At 36.2% G+C, this 18,291-nt stretch overlaps 1 protein-coding gene across 1 annotated transcript; it reads right to left on the bottom strand.

The window, feature by feature from the left end:
• Window positions 1-1,925: 1,925 nt before the first annotated feature.
• Window positions 1,926-11,343, bottom strand: LOC131355069 (uncharacterized). Its single transcript, XM_058393277.1, has 5 exons — window positions 11,001-11,343; window positions 10,729-10,831; window positions 9,963-10,014; window positions 9,507-9,531; window positions 1,926-2,203 (listed from the first exon to the last, which is right to left on the bottom strand). Exons 1-5 carry the CDS (start codon window positions 11,341-11,343, stop codon window positions 1,926-1,928), a joined length of 801 nt encoding a protein of 266 aa, XP_058249260.1.
• Window positions 11,344-18,291: the final 6,948 nt, after the last annotated feature.

Genomic DNA, 18,291 nt, shown 5'->3' with positions numbered 1-18,291 from the left:
AGTAGGGTTAGACCATATAAAACAGTGTAGACCGTATAGCTTGACCACTTTAGAGTTCAGTTGATTTAAGGTGCATGGTAAATTCCTATAGTGGTGTATATCTGTGACAGTTTTCTGAGTAACAGTAGTGTTTACCACATCCTGAAGAGAGAGGGGTTTCACTTGCACTACCCCACCTACAAGGTTAACTCACACTACATCATTTGCACTAGATGCTTAATGTTTCTATAATAATTTGTTAATTATTATAGAAACATTATACATTATTGTTTGCTGATATTTTAAATCAATGGAGTCAGTGGAGGTTGATTTTTTTCATCACAACAAGCTTGTGCTTTTTCCGTAATTTCATGAATGATAGAGGATTGGATGTAGTGCTGTCTTTGCCTAGAGCTAATCTTTTGCAGATGTGCCTGAAGAAGTAAATGAAACAGCATGCACAAGCTGTAGTAAATAAAATGCACAAAAAGCATCTTGGTAGTTGCATTTCAGGCACAACATTTGTTTATTTTATGATCTACTGTCCCCTAGTGGCTTTCCTGTCACCTGAACACATACAGGATATGAAGATCTGAACACATGGATAGTAGTAGTAGTGGTAATTATGGCCAAAATATAGGAGGTCAAGTAGGTTTATGTGACAGCAAATGCATAAAATAAACAAACAAACAAAAACTGGTGAATGAAAGAAGATGCTGGAGTCTTTTGCTGAATAATTGCTGAAAACCTGTGATTTTTTCAGGCTAGTTTAAAACTATACACAGTGTATGAGCTTCATTGTTATTATATTTTTGAATATAAATTGCTTAAAATAGTATTTAATATTAAATACTCAGAAAACCATATCATCAAGTTATTTTCCAGACATTTATTCCTTTTTAAATCTTTTATTCTTTTTTTTAAAAAAAGCATTTGTTCAAGCAGTTAAAAAGAAATATAGAAATTCTTCTTTTAACACTAAATCTTCAAAATACAGATTTCACTGTGCAATATAAAGTCCAATCAGGATTTATACACTTTTAGTGTGTGTATCATACGGACTTTTCTTTAGTATCTTCTGTAAAGCAGAGACAACTTGCACAGGATCCAACATTTTAGAAATAGCTATGTCATTTCAGATTGTCATGGGCGTAGACCTGTAAAAAGGTTAATAAAAGTTAATTGAAAAAAACATAGTAGCTTTACATCATGAGAAGTTGAGTTGATTTAAACACTTGGTGAGAGTAAGTGAAAGGCTCGTGGTTGGGTTAGAGGGTGGTTGATTAACAAAGAACACACACAGGAAGTTATTGTGTCACTCTGGTAGTGAAAACCTTCATGTGCTTTGACCTTGTTACACAGATAAGAAAAGACATATGATAAGTTCATTTTTAAAGAAATCTTAAATGCATATATGTTAGTGCCGTAAGATGTGAATTGCTGTAATATGAGTAATTGATTTTCACAGTGGTGTTCACAAGAGAGAGAACAGTGTGACCCTGTGGGTGTCAGCTTAGAAAACTGACTGTTCACTCGCTGCCTAATATATACCACCCCAGGTGCCACTGTAATAAGACAATCAATGTTATTCATGTCACCTGAAAGACCTATGTTATTTATAATGCATTAAGCATCAAAGGCTTGGAGAAAAAAACTCACCTGTGTAGACACACAGCACAGAAGATAAAGAGACTCACTGCGACACACACTGTGATTACTGTGAAAACTATGTAGAATGGCCTTACTGGTTGTGTTGGTTCATTCACTGTATTGGCAAAAGATAAAATAAAACCCAAAGAGTAATTTGCATTAATCACAAATGCAATGATATTAAAAGAACTGTCATTCATCAGATACTGTTTGTTGCTATTTTCATGATGCTTTTGAAAAGCACACATTGAATACAATTTATTACATACGCTCTATAGTCAATATCCACTGCATGTCTAACGGAAAACATGAGTATAATCCTTCATCTGAAGGCTGTACATCAGATATCTGTAGTTTTCTTGTGGGTCAACTTGCATCCTGCTTGATGTGTAGTCGATCACAGTTTGGTTTATATGTGGGCTGTAGGAAAACACAAGAGTCCTGTCTTTACGCCAACCAAAATCTACAAGTTCACTAGTCAGATTTCCATCGCAGTGCAAAATAACAGTCTCTCCATCAACAGCAGTTCTGTTCATCTGGTGTGGAATAACATTCTCATATGACTGGGTAGTACCTGTAGGGAAAATGAGAAGTTCTTTTTATGATGAAGAATATGCTATGAGGAGATAAAGCAGTGTTTTAATCTGTTGTATCATTAACAAAAGTCATATGGCAGTCATTCATGTGAAACTGGGAAATAATACAAAAATAATATCATGTACTCATATACAGTATATTCCAGACCAAAAGTTTTGAAGCAAACAGTGACCTTTAAGACTAGTTTACAGTTAAGTACTATTCAAGTTATACAGTCAATGTCTTTAAAAAAAAATCCTGTTATTGTTGAATGTATGTAAAAGGGGTTATAAGTATATAGGTTGGTAACCAAACTTTGATTCATTCTAATAATGTATATTAATACTTTCATTCATTTTTACAAAGTTAGTGTAGCCACCTATATTTTTGAAATTGTTTTCAATTTAGCTATATCAGACACATGAAAAATAAAAAAAATAATTCCAGTTTAAATCATGTTTACATTCTCGGCTCTTATCATCTACAGTAATACAAATTATGTAATACTGAATACTTTAAAATTATGTATACCAATTGGAAATTCTAGTCAGGCTATGCTGCATGCTCCTCACTAATGATTATGAAGAGTAAGTATGACAAAGAAGAGTAGGTGGAAATGCTTGTTCAGACCAGTGCAACAGAGAGAATACCATAATCCATCAACATTCAAAAATATCATTTCTGATAAAAACACAAAATGCAAAATCTTGAAAATATCTGTTAATGAATAACTGTGTTATTTTACCCTTTAAAAGGACTTAAAATCTATTATTTGGAATGTTGTGAAAAAATATTCCAAGTCAATACACCACAAATACAGCATATTTCTGATTTCTATAGTTCTTATTATCTATTATTATTGTCAATGCCCACTTTAATTCTAATCATTTAATTAAAATAAATTTCTTTGTGTTAACAGAAATCATATGTTTTTTAAACACAGTTTATGTTTTTTTTTTTTATCTTTGTATGAGTTGTAATTCACACATTCTTATTTACAGTATACAGTATATAATGCCTGATGTGATAACAGTGCAACCATAAGTATGTTAAATGTCTGAGGGATCTAAGTGCTCAAATTGCAAACTGTTTTAAAATGAAGCACAAAGCACGAAGGCCTACCACAGTTTCTAACCTTGACCTAAAAATAGGTTCCACTGATGTTCCACCAGACCACACACACCACCCTACACATCTGCAAAAACAAAAACTCATATCTGTATGTGTGTGACTTAAGATTGTGACTAAGATCAGTTAGATGGCCAATGATAATTTTGTATTTTAATTTTAACTCATCACATGCGATTTAATTGAATTTTAATGTTAATTCATCAGATACAATTTCATTGGATGCTATTGAAAGCAACAGAATAGTCCCATCTTTATGCCAAAAAAAATGGTCCCATCTTTATGCCAACCAAAATCTATAAATTTATTAATCATATTTTCATCACAGTGTAAAATAACATTTTCTCTCTTTGAAGCAACTCTCTTATAACTCTCTTATATGACTTGGTACAATCTGCATTAAAAAACAACAACAAAAACAAAAAAAGGATTTTTTGAGGAATTAAAAGTGGATTTGTAACCTAGCCATGGGGGTCACAGTCCAGTGACTTCTGTGCTAGTCCCAAGCCCGGATAAATAGAGAGGGTTGCATCATGAAGGTCATCCGGCATAAAACATTGCCAAATTTAATCATGTGAATCGTCAGTACTCTAAATTTTATACCGGATCGGTCGAGGCCCCGGTCAACAACAACTGCCATCGGCACTGTTGAATATATAGGAGTATAGGAGCAGGATTCCAGCTGTTTTACTATGGGGTGGATAGTAAGAGAAATGGGGTGTGGTCCTGAAGAAGGAGTTTGTGAGGAATGTTCTGGAGGTGAAGAGAGTGTCAGACAGGGTGATGAGTCTGAAGTTAGAGATTGAAGAGGTGATGCTGAATGTTGTTAGTGGTTATGCCCCACAGGTAGGTTGTGAGTTAGAGGAGAAAGAGAGATTCTGGAGTGAATTAGATGAGGTGATAGAGACTATTCTCACGGGTGAGAGAGTGGTGATAGGAGCAGATTTTAATGGACATGTTGGTGAGGGGAACACAGGTGATGAGGAGGTGATGAGCAAGTTTGGAATTAAGGAAAGGAACCTTGAAGGACAGATGGTAGTGGACTTTGCTAAGAGGATGGACATGGCTTTGGTTAACACTTATTTTCAGAAGAGGGAGGAGCATAGAATGGAGGTAGGAGCACACAGGTAGACATCCTATGCAGAAGAGAATTTGAAAGAGATTAGTGACTGTAAAGTGGTAGTGGGAGAGAGTGTAGCCAGACAGCATAGGATGGTGGTGTGTAGGATGACTCTGATGGTCTGTAAGCAGAGGTCAAAGATAGAAATTGAGAAGAAAACCAAGTGGCTGGGAAACTACAGCAGAAGTGATCAGGGAGACAGGAAGAAAGGTGCAGTGTGTGTCATCTGGAAGGAGTAAAGAAGATAAGGAGACTTGGTGGTGGAATGAGGAAGTTCAGGATAGTATTCAAAGGAAGAGGTTAGCCAAGAAGAAGTGGGACATGGACAGGACTGAAGAGAATAGACAGGAATACAAGGAGTTACAGTGCAGAGTGAAGAGGGAGGTGTCTAAGGCCAAGCAGAAGGTGTATGACGAGTTGTACACTAGGTTAGACACTAGAGAAGGAGAGAAGGACTTGTACAGGTTAGCTAGGCAGAGGGATTGAGATGGGAAGGATGTGCGGTTAGAGTTAGAGTTATTAAGGATAGAGATGGAAAGGTGCTCACAAGTGAGGAGAGTGTACAGAGGAGATGGAAGGAGTACTTTGAAGAGCTGATGAATGAGGAAAATGAGAGGGAAGAAAGAGTAGAAGGGGTGAACTCTGTGGAGCAGAAAGTAGATAAGATTAGAAAGGATGAAGTCAGGAAGGCTTTGAAGAGGATGAAAAGTGGAAAGGCAGTTGGTCCTGATGGCAGCAGTGGAATTTTTAACTAGTCTGTTTAACAGGGTTTTAGAGAGTGAGAAGATGCCTGAGGAATGGAGAAGAAGTGTATTAGTGTATTATCTTATTATCTTTAAGAATAAGGGTGACGTGCAGAGTTGCAGCAACTATAGGGGGATAAAGTTGATGAGTCATACAATGAAGCTATGGGAAAGATTAGTAGAGGCTAGGTTAAGGAAGGTAGTGGAAATTTGTGAGCAGCAGTATGGCTTCATGCCCAGAAAGAGCACAACAGATGCAATTTTTGCTTTGAGAATTGCTCTGTGGTACTGTATGAGGAAGTCACGTTTGAGTAGCAGACAGGTATGTCAGAGCGGTGCAGGACATGTATGAGAGGAGCAGGACAGTGGTGAGGTGTGCTGTAGGGCAGACAGAGGAGTTCAAAGTAGAGGTGGGACTGGATCGGGGATCGGCTATGAGCCCCTTCCTGTTTGCTGTGGTGATCGACCAGTTGTCAGAGGAGGTCAGACAGGATAATGATGTTTGCAGATGATATTGTGATCTGTAGTGAGAGCAGGGAGCAGGTGGAGGAAAACCTGGAGAGGTGGAGGTTTGCGCTGGAGAGAAGAGGAATGAAAGTCAGTCGTAGTAAGACTGAGTACATGTGTGTGAATGACAGGGAGGGAAGTGGAACAGGGTGAAGAGGCTGGACTATGCTAATAAAATTGAAATTTTAATTTTAATTAAAATTAAAATATACTGCTTGCTCAAATACTCTAAGACAATCACATCGGACCCTCAGAGGGAGAAACAAGTCAGTAAACTGAATACCTGCACAAGATAAAATGAAACCCAATGAAAATATTTGACATTTTTGTTTCAATTTGTCGTTTAACAGTCTATTTAACAGTGTAAAAGGGACTTGTAGTGAAAATTATTAAAGAAATAAATAATACTAGTAAAGAACTGCTACTATATAATGAACTATTTAAATATTTCCTGTTTCTCAGTATTCTATAATAGAGATTATTTTTAATTTCTTTATCTTGAAGTCATGTGACCAACATTTAGTGAGTAACATGGCCACAAGGATTTACAGCGAATGTCGTTTGCTTTTTTTGTTTTGATTCAATCAAGGCCCAATTATATATTTTTTTATGGTGGCCTGCAAAAACCATCCACACTGCATTTATTTTGTAGTTTACTCAGAATTGTTCTACTATATATATTTCTGAAAACTACAGATTTTCATAAACTGACATTTGCTTCTCTTTTCTCTTTACTTCAGTCACATTAATAGCATTTTAAAATATCTGGTTACTTTCAAAAGTACCTTTTAGTCCTGCCTTCCTCTATATTTTCTGCCTTACTTTTTATTTATTCAGCCATTTAGCTCATGGAAACCCAGTTGCACAACTGTAATGAACTATACGTTTGATTATCAGCATCATCCACATCAGTCTCTTTCAGCACTGAGGTAAAAGTGGCGTTTCATGGCATTTAAGCATAAGCCTCATCATCTTTTGACTCAACGGTTCTCTCTACACACGAACATCGAGTGCAGAGTGTGAATGTGCTCTTCTTTGTTTTGATGATGATGTGCACATGACAGTGCAGGCAGACATATTAACTTCTCTTATCTGAATACAAATTAAATTTATCAAGTGTATTTACATTTAAATATCTGAGGAAGTTGCAAAAAAGCCTTTATTGGTAATCAAAACTGTTTAATCTGTTCATGAAGGATGACATTGAAATTCAGACAGTGCAAAGACAAACCACAGGTTTTTAACCTTAACCTACTAGTGAAGTTGCAGTAAACCACACTGCAGGTCATACTGTACAGTCACATGTGAACACAACTGCACACTAATAATATAATTGTGCAAAAGTAGAGTTAAAGCTCCCTAACATTTGGTAAGAGGAGCTGAGGACCTCTGATAACAGTGTAAATCATAGCATCTGAAAATAGTGATTTCCAAATAAAATATTGTGCTTCCAAATACTACATTGTCTTATTATAGTTACATATATTGACAAAGTGAGTGTGTGAATGTGTGTGCACAATGCCCTGTGATGGACTCCCAAGTTCAGTACTTTTTCACCCTTGGCCAATGTTCAGTTACAATAACAGCAGTAAACGTTATTTAGAAATGATTTTGTGTTTACTGAGGTTTTCTTTGAATTGAATAATTCTATTGAATAAATCCTAATTTTAACAAAATGTGAAAAAACAGAAGAAAGTAAGAGAAGGGCACATTTTCACAGCACTTTACATGATCAATGTGCTGATGTTTTTGCCTGGAGCTGTTCTTTTACAAATAAGGCAGCAAACACTTCCTGTATCAAAGTGGTTTAAAAAAAATATACAGACTCATGTAATACACTATATTGCCAAAAGTATTCGCTCACCCATCCAAATAATCAGAATCAGGTGTTCCAATCACTTCCATGGCCACAGGTGTATAAAATCAAGCACCTAGGCAAGCAGACTGTTTTTACAAACATTTGTGAAAGAATGGGTCGCTCTCAGGAGCTCAGTGAATTCCAGCGTGGAACTGTGATAGGATGCCACCTGTGCAACAAATCCAGTTGTGAAATTTCCTCACTCCTAAATATTCCACAGTCAACTGTCAGCTGTATTATAAGAACGTGGAAGTGTTTGGGAACGACAGCAACTCAGCCACGAAGTGGTAGGCCACGTAAACTGACGGAGCGGGGTCAGCGGATGCTGAGGCGCATAGTGCGAAGAGGTCGCCAACTTTCTGCAGAGTCAATCGCTACAGACCTCCAAACTTCATGTGGCCTTCAGATGAGCTCAAGAACAGTGCGCAGAGAGCTTCATGGAATGGGTTTCCATGGCCGAGCAGCTGCATCCAAGCCATACATCACCAAGTGCAATGCAAAGCGTCAGATGCAGTGGTGTAAAGCACGCTGCCACTGGACTCTAGAGCAGTGGAGACGCGTTCTCTGGAGTGACGAATCGCGCTTCTCCATCTGGCAATCTGATGGACGAGTCTGGGTTTGGCGGTTGCCAGGAGAACGGTACTTGCCTGACTGCATTGTGCCAAGTGTAAAGTTTGGTGGAGGGGGGATTATGGTGTGGGGTTGTTTTTCAGGAGCTGGGCTTGGCCCCTTAGTTCCAGTGAAAGGAACTCTGAATGCTTCAGCATACCAAGACATTTTGGACAATTCCATGCTCCCAACTTTGTGGGAACAGTTTGGGGCTGGCCCCTTCCTCTTCCAACATGACTGTGCACCAGTGACCAAAGCAAGGTCCATAAAGACATGGATGACAGTGTCTGGTGTGGATGAACTTGACTGGCCTGCACAGAGTCCTGACCTCAACCCGATAGAACACCTTTGGGATGAATTAGAGCGGAGACTGAGAGCCAGGCCTTCTCATCCAACATCAGTGTGTGACATCACAAATGCGCTTCTGGAAGAATGGTCAAAAATTCCCATAAACACACTCCTAAACCTTGTGGACAGCCTTCCCAGAAGAGTTGAAGCTGTTATAGCTGCAAAGGGTGGACCGACGTCATATTGAACCCTATGGATTAGGAATGGGATGTCACTTAAGTTCATATGCGAGTCAAGGCAGGTGAGCGAATACTTTTGGCAATATAGTGTATAATAACACCTGATGTTTAGGTTATTGTTCATGCTGTTGGGCCTTATGTTTGTTGAATTTTATGTCCCCTAGTGGCATTTAAATGTAGTCCTGACCTCAAGATGGTTAATTTGTTAGCTTGCTTTTTTGTAAATAATTTAAACATAACATTTAATATCCTCAGTTTAAGATAATGAGAAAACCAGAGCATGCAAGGGATGCTTTGTTTCAAATAGTTAAAAATTCCCAATAGATACAAATGCAGCATTTATTCCTTTGTAGGTTTTTCAATCATATTAAATAAGCAACTGACCTATATTTCAGTAGCAAAACATAAACATAGATACATAGATTTTTAACACAGTTATTAAATCAGTTGTATAACATACACACATCTGATTACTAAAGAACATGCAAAAGTTTTAAAATCCAGATTTCAGTTTCTGTAGAAGGAAAAGCTGGTGACTGTGAAGCAGAAATGGTTGATGCTCAGGATTCAGTTGTAGCCGATGGTTACAAGTTATCTGAGCTTGTCGTGGTGTAGACCTGTGAAACTCAATGATAGATAGATAGATAGATAGATAGATAGATAGATAGATAGATAGATAGATAGATAGATAGATAGATAGATAGATAGATAGATAGATAGATAGGCTAGTTATACTACATCATAATTTGAGTCAATTTGCTCAGAGTCGGCTCATGGTGGGAAACTTACACAGATAGTTATCGTCTCACTGTGATGGACATAATCTTTATACGCCTAGTTACACAGAAAATAAATAATTGTTCAAGTTTATTTTCAGGGACACAAATTATTTATGAACAAATGTTAGATAGGATTTTAGCAAGGCCCAGTATTTGCATAATTTAGACAATTTCTACATTTAGAAATGATATAACATGCCATTTTAAGTAGAGTTGATCAAAACTACACAGCAAATTCATCAGTTAGAAGGTAAAACTCAACAATGTCTCAATATTGAAGAAAGTAAAACATTATTACTCGAATTCTAAATGTTTAAATGTTATATTTATTAGTAGTGGTTTTTGTCAAATAATTCATAGTCTTTTGCAGTTTCTCCATTTATGGATTCATTTAATTAAGGATAATAATACTAATATAGACTATTTCAAATATGAATATTAATACATTATTCACATGTGAACATATTTATTAAAAAAAAAACTTACAAGTTCATTGCTAGTTTTAGTTGGATCAGAGGCTGCTCTTCCTTTGCATTTCCTGTAAAGAAATCCAAATTCTCTATTCTTTGCTTCACAGAATAATGTGAATGTACCAAACAACCACAAAAGGGCCCACAAAAAATAACAAATCTTTTTTTTTTCAGTCCTGATAAACCAGTAATACAGTTAATGTAATTCTTGGGTGTAAATTGTGTTTATGTGCTATAATTACTAATACAAAAGACAATTCCAACAGGCAAAAGAAAATTCTAACTAAAATGTATTATGTACATTAAGGCTTGACTTTTGCCTTGACTAATACCATAAGCAAAATACATCTCAGCATAAAACATTTTAGCCTAACACATTAAATCTCTATTAATTATAATTTTGGTTTTTCCTCTTCTTCATGACAACAAGAAGAAGAAGAACAACAACAATAATAATAATAATATATAGCTATGATTTCTGAACTTCAGTACTTAGCACACACTGTCCTGTGTATTTATCTTGTGTATTTATTGTATGTTTATTGCACTCAAATTACACTGTTGTGTATTTGCCCTTAATGTAATAATTTATATTGTACTGCTGTATTTTTGATTGATGCAGTTTTGTGTTATGCTCGTTAGGTCATTAAGTTCCTTACTTAATTTGAAAAGATGACTGTAATATATATAGATATACTACATAAATTTAATAGTCTGAAACCTTTTATTTAAAATGAATTAAATATGTGAAAGTTTTTAAAAAATATTTGGTGGTCACTCACCCATGAAAACACACGGCACAGAAGATAAAGAGACACACTGTGCTTACTGAGAATACTACGTAGAATGACCCTACTTTCTCTTGTATTTCTGTGTGTGGGCTGTCTAAGGATAAAAAATACAACATAATCAGTAATCTATATTCTCACAAAATACAGTATAATCTATAATAGTATAATTAATTATTTTAAAAAGATCAGACATTAGATGCTATATTTGATACTGTTTTAAAATATGATACTGAAAAGGACTTATTAAAATAGTATTTAAATACCTTCTATGGTCAATATGCACTGCATGTCTAATGGAAAACATGAGTATAATCCTGCATCTGAAGGCTGTACATCAGATATCTGTAGTTTTCTTGGATTCCTGGGGTCAACCTGCATCCTGCTTGATGTGTAGTTTGTCACAGTTTCGTTTTTGTCTGGGCTGTAGATGAAAAGAAGAGTCCTGTCTTTACGCCAACCAAAATCTACAATAGTCCGTTTACTAGTCAGATTTCCATTGCAGTGTAAAATAACCGTCTCTCCCTTAAAAGCAGTTCTGTTCATCTGGCATGGAATAACATTCTCATATGACTCGGTACAATCTGTGGGGGGGGGAAATGAAGTCATCTTTGATACTCTTTAACATTTAACATTTATTTATATAAGCTTATGTTCATATATATAACACTAATACTGATATGTAACTGTGAGCACAAACATGCTAGTTTTAAATAAATAACCACATCAGTACAGTGAATAATGAAATTGCTGAAATCATCATTATATACACTGTAGCCCAGTCCAGAAGCCATTTGTCTGAATAAAATTGATTTAATTTGTACCCTTACTTACAAATGTCTAACTTGTACAGCAGTGGATTCATTTAAAACTGAGAAATATTGCATGTTTGTGTAAAGCTTGCAATTTATTACGTAAAAAAAAAACTATTCTAAAAAATTTTACCAATATTTATTGACAACAAATCAGTTGAAAAGGATGCCTTACAATAACTCTGTATGTGTAGAATTAAAGGTAAAACAAATAAAGAATTTGTTATACTGTTTGTACTTAATTGCTACAGCCTAGACAAACACTGTTTTATATTAACACTGATAATATGTTCATTTCTTTTTGCTAAGTTGGTTTTGCCAATTATATTTCTAAACTTTTGTACTCGATTGTCTGTTCATTTGTGATAATTCATTTGTGATAAAGACTCGGCATTAAAATAGGTTTGAATTCAAACTCATTGATAAATTCTGTCCCTTCATCAGATAATAAAAACTTAATCTTATTGCAGTTAACATACCAATATATATTCCCATGTATTATTGAAGTGTACGTATGTGTACACCAATGTGTATGTATACCCAGACATTATAACCAGAATGTCATTTAGGCTGTGTTGTGCCAATAAAATGCTATTACTACTTTTGAATTACACTTCTCACATAAATACTCTCCAGACACTGTGAGCAAAACACACCAAAACAAGTAGTGAAAACTGAATACCTGCAGAAGATAAAAGAAACATGATGATCACCAAATACCGCATTACAATGATGATGATGATGATGATGATGATGAAGATGATAATGTCAGTTTGATTAAAGACAAGGCTTACACACTCTGTACTTTTTAAAGTAGGTGACTGGCTTTAAAAGATGGCCCTCTTTAGAGAAACCACAGAGCGGGCGGAAGCAGAAGTTAAGAAAAAAGTGCAACAGAGAGCAGACAAGAGTTCTCACGTCCACAAATAACATAAGAATTCCCATAATTTTTGAGTAAACCTGAAAATGCTGTTGAATTGCCAATTTAAACAACATAATCTTTGCAGACAGAGGCCTAAACAAAACTAAATAAAACTACATTGTTTTGGTAAAATATATGTAAGTAGAGTTTCATTTGTTAACTGCTTTATCATGTAGAGTGGATTCAGAGAGAATCCAAGGGACACTGGGCTTAAGGTGGGAGACTTTACCCTGGCTCTGGCGCTAGTCCAGTTCATAGTTAAATCAGAGATTCAAAATACATTAATGGTAGAAAAACATGATATTTCATCATGGTTATCTGTGTTATAAAATTTAGCCATACTCACTTATGACTGGCATTCTTTTTTAGATTCTTTTTAGAAGAAAAGGTTTATAGAAATCTGAATACTGATCCCATTTAACATTTTATTACTTCTTCTGAGTTGGTATGTGCAAATTCCTTCAAATGTGCAATGAAAGACTGTGATAATAGTGTATCTATTGTAAAGTGGATTAAATGTATTAGTAGTCTAATTAGCAAACAGGCAATAAATCTTAATAAACACAGAGCTTGAGCTGGGCACAGAGGAAAACTGAAAACTCAGACATGACAAAATAATAACACATTAATTTTTAACCTTGAGGTAAACACTGGCTATGTTCTAGTAGATAACATCCAGTGTCACAATGTACGCTCATATCTGAATACAACGGCAAACAATCTTAGAAGTGTGGGATTAGAAGATTTAAGTCAGATGGGTAATGCAGTAAGTGAAAATCTTCACATTTGGTTACTGTATTTTGAATCAAAGCATTACAAAAAGAAGTTGTACACTTTTTTAAATGACTCTCTCTCACATAATGAGTGCTGCTAGCTGAGCTAAACAGCGCACATAGTCACAGTAGCACGGTGCTCTTGTCAGCTCTATTCAGTCTTTTCATGTATTTGCTTCATTTACATTGCCATGTGTGTTTTGTTTTGGTTCATGTCTCAGCTCTGCCTCAGTATTATCACTGCTTGTTTCCCTTGTGTGTCATAATTAGTTTTACTGGCTTTTAGTATAGTTCTCGATTAGTTTGTATATTTAAACCCTCATGTGTCTTGCATTCAACACAAAGTATCTGTTCAGTTAACTTTAGGATTTTGTGGTTACAGAACCTTTTATCCTCGCTGCTTTCACTCTTTAATTTTATCTGCACTCATCTAGTATGCCTGGTCTTTGTATTTAGGTTTTTGTCTCATGCTTTCGGACTGTCTGGTATTATTACCTGCATTAGTGTTATTAAATTTTATTCCAACTGCACTTGCAGCTACCTCCGCAAATCTCTCCATGTGACAAGATTATGTAGATACGAGACAAGAGCTTCAGTCAATGCTCACATTAAATATCAAAATGGAAATAAATGTTGCTAAAACAAAAACAAAATCATACAAACTCCATGCAATATTTTTAACTGTAGTTCCATGTTAAGATTCACGTAAGCTTTTTTGCATACAACAGAATTAAAAAGAGGTGGGAGATTTCACGTCAGTGTGAACCAGAATCTGGTCATTTTTTTCTGACCTCTGATCAATAAAGCTTGCTTTTCACACTATTCTATGTAAACTCTTTGTAGAGATGGTTCTCTGTGAAAATCCCACGTTTTTAACAGTTTCTAAAATTCTCAAACGAACTTATTGCCAACAACCATGCCACGGTCACAAACCCCAACTCCTCAATTGTGGTATAAAAGAACTGTTTCTTTATTATTTTATGCATTGTGCAGCTGTCACATAAATGGCTGACTGAATGTCAGCCAGAGCAACATTAAGCCAGAAAAAGCCAGAGCAACATTAAGTTGTTGTAGTGCTGTTTGCTGTGACAGTTTTCTGAGTAAAAGCAGCATTTACCACTTCCTGAGGAAAGAGAGACTTCCTATGAATTACCTGACCTGTAGCATTAAAGCACAGAATGTGATCTACAATAGGGGTGTATTGTTTAAATAATAAATGACTGAGTGAACTGATGCACTTATTTGGAGCTTTTATAAAAGCAAAAAACAAATAAAGCAGCAAACTCATATACATTGGTGGTCTCAGTTTCTGTTCATCCTATGATCTGCTGTTCCCTAGAGGGTCTCATTCTTCCTTATCATATGTAAGGTATGAAAATAACAAAATGCCATGAACTTTATCAAGTTATTGTTTTAAAGAGTTGTTTGCTATTTATTTTATTCTTTTATATATTTCTTTAATTTCAACTAAGCATTTGACTAAGTTATGTTTAAGCATAGGTTTAAGCATATGTTTAAGTTAAAGTGTATACTATATGGCCAAAAGTAAGTGGGCATCTGATCATCACACTGATGTGTGCTTGATATAAATCCCAGACCAGATTCAGCCCACCCTTTGCTGTTATAACAAGCTCCAGTCTTTTGAGAAGTCTTTCCACATTGTTATATTTTGTGAACATACAGCCATAAGAGTATTAAGGCAGTCAGGCGCTAATGTCAGGTAAGAATCAGTGTGATGAAATGCTGAGAGGCTCGTCATGAGGCACATCAAGTCACAGCTACCACCCTCGCTGGACCCCTTGCAGTTTGCGTATCGTCCTAACCGCTCCACGACCATCACCACAACCCTCCATCTGGCCTTCACACACCTGGACTGTAAGGACTCCTACGTTCGAATGCTGTTCATAGATTTCAGTTCAGCATTCAACACAATCATCCCTCAGCAGCTGATTGAGAAGCTGAGTCTCCTGGGCCTGAACACCTCTCTCTGCAACTGGATCCTGGATTTCCTGACTGGGAGACCTCAGTCAGTTCGGATCGGGAGCACTATCTCCAGCACCACCACACTGAGCACTGGAGCGCCTCAGGGCTGTGTGCTCAGTCCATTGCTGTTCACTCTGCTGACTCACGACTGTGCAGCAATGCACAGCTCCAACCACATCGTCAAGTTCGCTGATGACACGACCGTGGTGGGTCTCAGCAAGAACGACGAGTCAGCATACAGAGAGGAGGTGCAACATCTAACAGCCTGGTGCAGAGCCAACAACCTCTCCCTGAACGTCGACAAGACCAAAGAGATGGTTGTTGACTTCAGGAGAGCACAGAGTCTCTCTCCCCTCTATCACGGACATTTACACCGCACGCTGCATCCGCAAAGCTAACAGCATTGTGGACGACCCCACACACCCCTCACACACACTCTTCACCCTCCTGCCATCTGGAAAGAGGTACCGGAGCATTCGGGCCCTCACAACCAGACTGTGTAACAGTTTCTTTCCTCAAGCCATTAGGCTCCTCAACACCCAGGACTGAACTGTTCTACACTCTCTCACTCACACACACACACACACTCTCACTCAGGACTGAACTGTATATCAGCTCTCTGTCTCTCTCACACACAGATACACACACTCTCTCTTGACTGTGTGGACACACACACGCACACACATAATTTATATTGTTCATTACTTATTGCACTACCTCAACCTGTCATCCGCTGCTATAGCCATATTTATGTTTATTCTATTTGCACTACCTCAACCGCTGCTGTGTATTTTTGCACAATATTTTTGCACAATACTTTTTTTACATCATTTCACTTTATCTATTTTATTTCACTTACATTCCATTACACATGTTCATTTCTTTCTTTTCGGCACTAAGTGTCCTGTGTTCTTTTGTGTTGTCTTTCTTGTATTTATTGTCTTTTGCACTGTCTTGTCTATGCTCTGTTTGCACCTAGCTGCACACTGTGCACTTTACATGGCTAAGACAAACTTCTGTCCTAGCTCTGTGGTGTTGTTTTGTGCTGAACTTGTTGTATGTTTATGTAGCACCAGGTCCTGGAGAAACGTTGTTTCATTTCACTATGTACTGCGTCAGCTATATGTGGTTGAAATGACAATAAAGCTTCCTGAATCTTGAAAATCTTGTTCCAGTTCATCTCAACAGTGTTCAATGAGGTTGAAGTCAAGGCTCAGTGCAAAATATTTAAGTTCTTGGCAAACCATGTCTTCATTAATATCCTATAAAATTGTGTTCTTCTATCTTTGTGGCAACAGTTTGGGGAAGACTAATAAATGGGTGTGATGGTCAGGTCTCCACTATGTTTTGGCCTTATAATGTACAAGCAACTGTTTTGTCACTGTGATGGAGAGAATCTTCTTTTGCTGATAAAGATGAAGGTGATGACGATGCTGTCAGTGTGATTAACACACTCTATAATGGCGGATATAGGACAATGGTTTTAAAACAGAGTTAAACAGGGTGTGAATTTCCCTTTGGGATGAATAAAGTATCTATCTATCTATCTATCTATCTATCTATCTATCTATCTATCTATCTATCTATCTATCTATCTATCTATCTATCTATCTATATATCTATCTAACTACAGAGGAGAACAAGCAGAAGTGGCATCCTAAGTTTTTAATAATAATTAATAAAATAATTAATAATTACAATTATTATACCTTTTATTAAAATGTATAGCAATACAATAATTAATAATAATTTGTAGAAATTTTAATATGTGCAAAAACACATGATTTGAGACATGACTTTTGAAGATTTAAAAGTAGCATACAGGTCAAAGTTTAATTTGGTAAGGATAACATGGGGATTCACACAGCACAAAGGCATACCACTGTGTGAAACCTTGACAATGTACTTTCCTATGTGAAGAAAACGCCGCAAAATCATACATTTGTACATATATACTCTATAATTCAGCTTAGAGGAAATATGATGGACAGAATTAATATTATCAGTAAAACTGCCTCACATATGATTTGAGAAAATGGCAAGAGGCACTGGGTTTCTGTAATTTAAAATCTTAAATATAACATCACAAGATACTGTTTATAATAATAATAATAACAATAATAATAATAACAATAATAATAATAATAATAATAATAATAATAATAATATACAGACTTACTTTGCTTTATCAATAAATGCTTTTATTCACAAGTAGTACATTGTTTTCTTTAGTCAATGTAGCTGTTATTAATATATTTTTAATAAACATTTTAGCAGGTGATAGGCTATGCATAATTTGTGTTGTGTGTGAATGTGTGTGTGTGGGTGCTCTGAGTTGGACTGGTGACTCATGTAGGTGGGTTCTTGCCTCACACACCAAAATTAAGCATCTAAATGTATGCAATGTTTTCTCTGGAACAGTCAGGTCCTGAAAATAAAAGTTTATCAGCTGTGAAGTGCATTGTACATTGTTTCTCAGGCTGTAAGAGGTTAATCTCTCTCTGTCTCTGTCTCTCTCTCTCTCTCTCTCTCTCTGTCTCTCTCTGTCTGTCTGTCTCTCTCTCTCTCTCTCTCTCCGTCTCTCTCTCTCTCTCTCTCTCTCTGTTTAGATAGATAGATAGATAGATAGATAGATAGATAGATAGATAGATAGATAGATAGATAGATAGATAGATAGATAGATAGACAGACAGATAGATAGATAGATAGATAGATAGATAGATAGATAGATAGATAGATAGATAGATAGATAGATAGATAGATAGATAGATAGAGTACGTCCATGACAGTTTCCTGAGAGACATGTTTACCACATCCTGAGCAGAGGGGCGTCAGGTCCACTATTTCAGCTTCACACTCTAGTCCAGCATGGGGCGGAAATGCAAACCACCAAAATTCATCACAAGAAGAAGACAAAAGGCCGTGTGTCATGATGAAATGCAACTAACAATTAAAACAGATTGACCCAATAAGGAGATTTTTTTTTTGGATTTATCACTTTTGTAAAGCAAAATACAAATGTGTATTGTTATGTTTATTATTATTATTATTATTATTATTATTATTA

Source organism: Hemibagrus wyckioides, linkage group LG06, assembly GCF_019097595.1.
Source record: "Hemibagrus wyckioides isolate EC202008001 linkage group LG06, SWU_Hwy_1.0, whole genome shotgun sequence".
In the NCBI taxonomy this organism is placed as follows: domain Eukaryota; kingdom Metazoa; phylum Chordata; class Actinopteri; order Siluriformes; family Bagridae; genus Hemibagrus; species Hemibagrus wyckioides.
The sequence above is the reverse complement of the archived record's forward strand: the minus strand, read 5'-3'. Positions and strand labels throughout refer to the sequence as shown.

Bases quoted from the DNA above. Each gene is read 5' to 3' on its own strand.
- LOC131355069 (XM_058393277.1), bottom strand. From the start codon at position 11,343: ATGACTTCATTTCCCCCCCCCACAGATTGTACCGAGTCATATGAGAAT. The intron at 10,832-11,000 runs GTATTTAAATAC...TTTTATCCTTAG, and splicing joins GTGCATATTGACCATAGAAG to ACAGCCCACACACAGAAATA. The intron at 2,204-9,506 runs GTGAGACGATAA...TTTTCCCTACAG, and splicing joins TAAAGATTATGTCCATCACA to GTACTACCCAGTCATATGAG.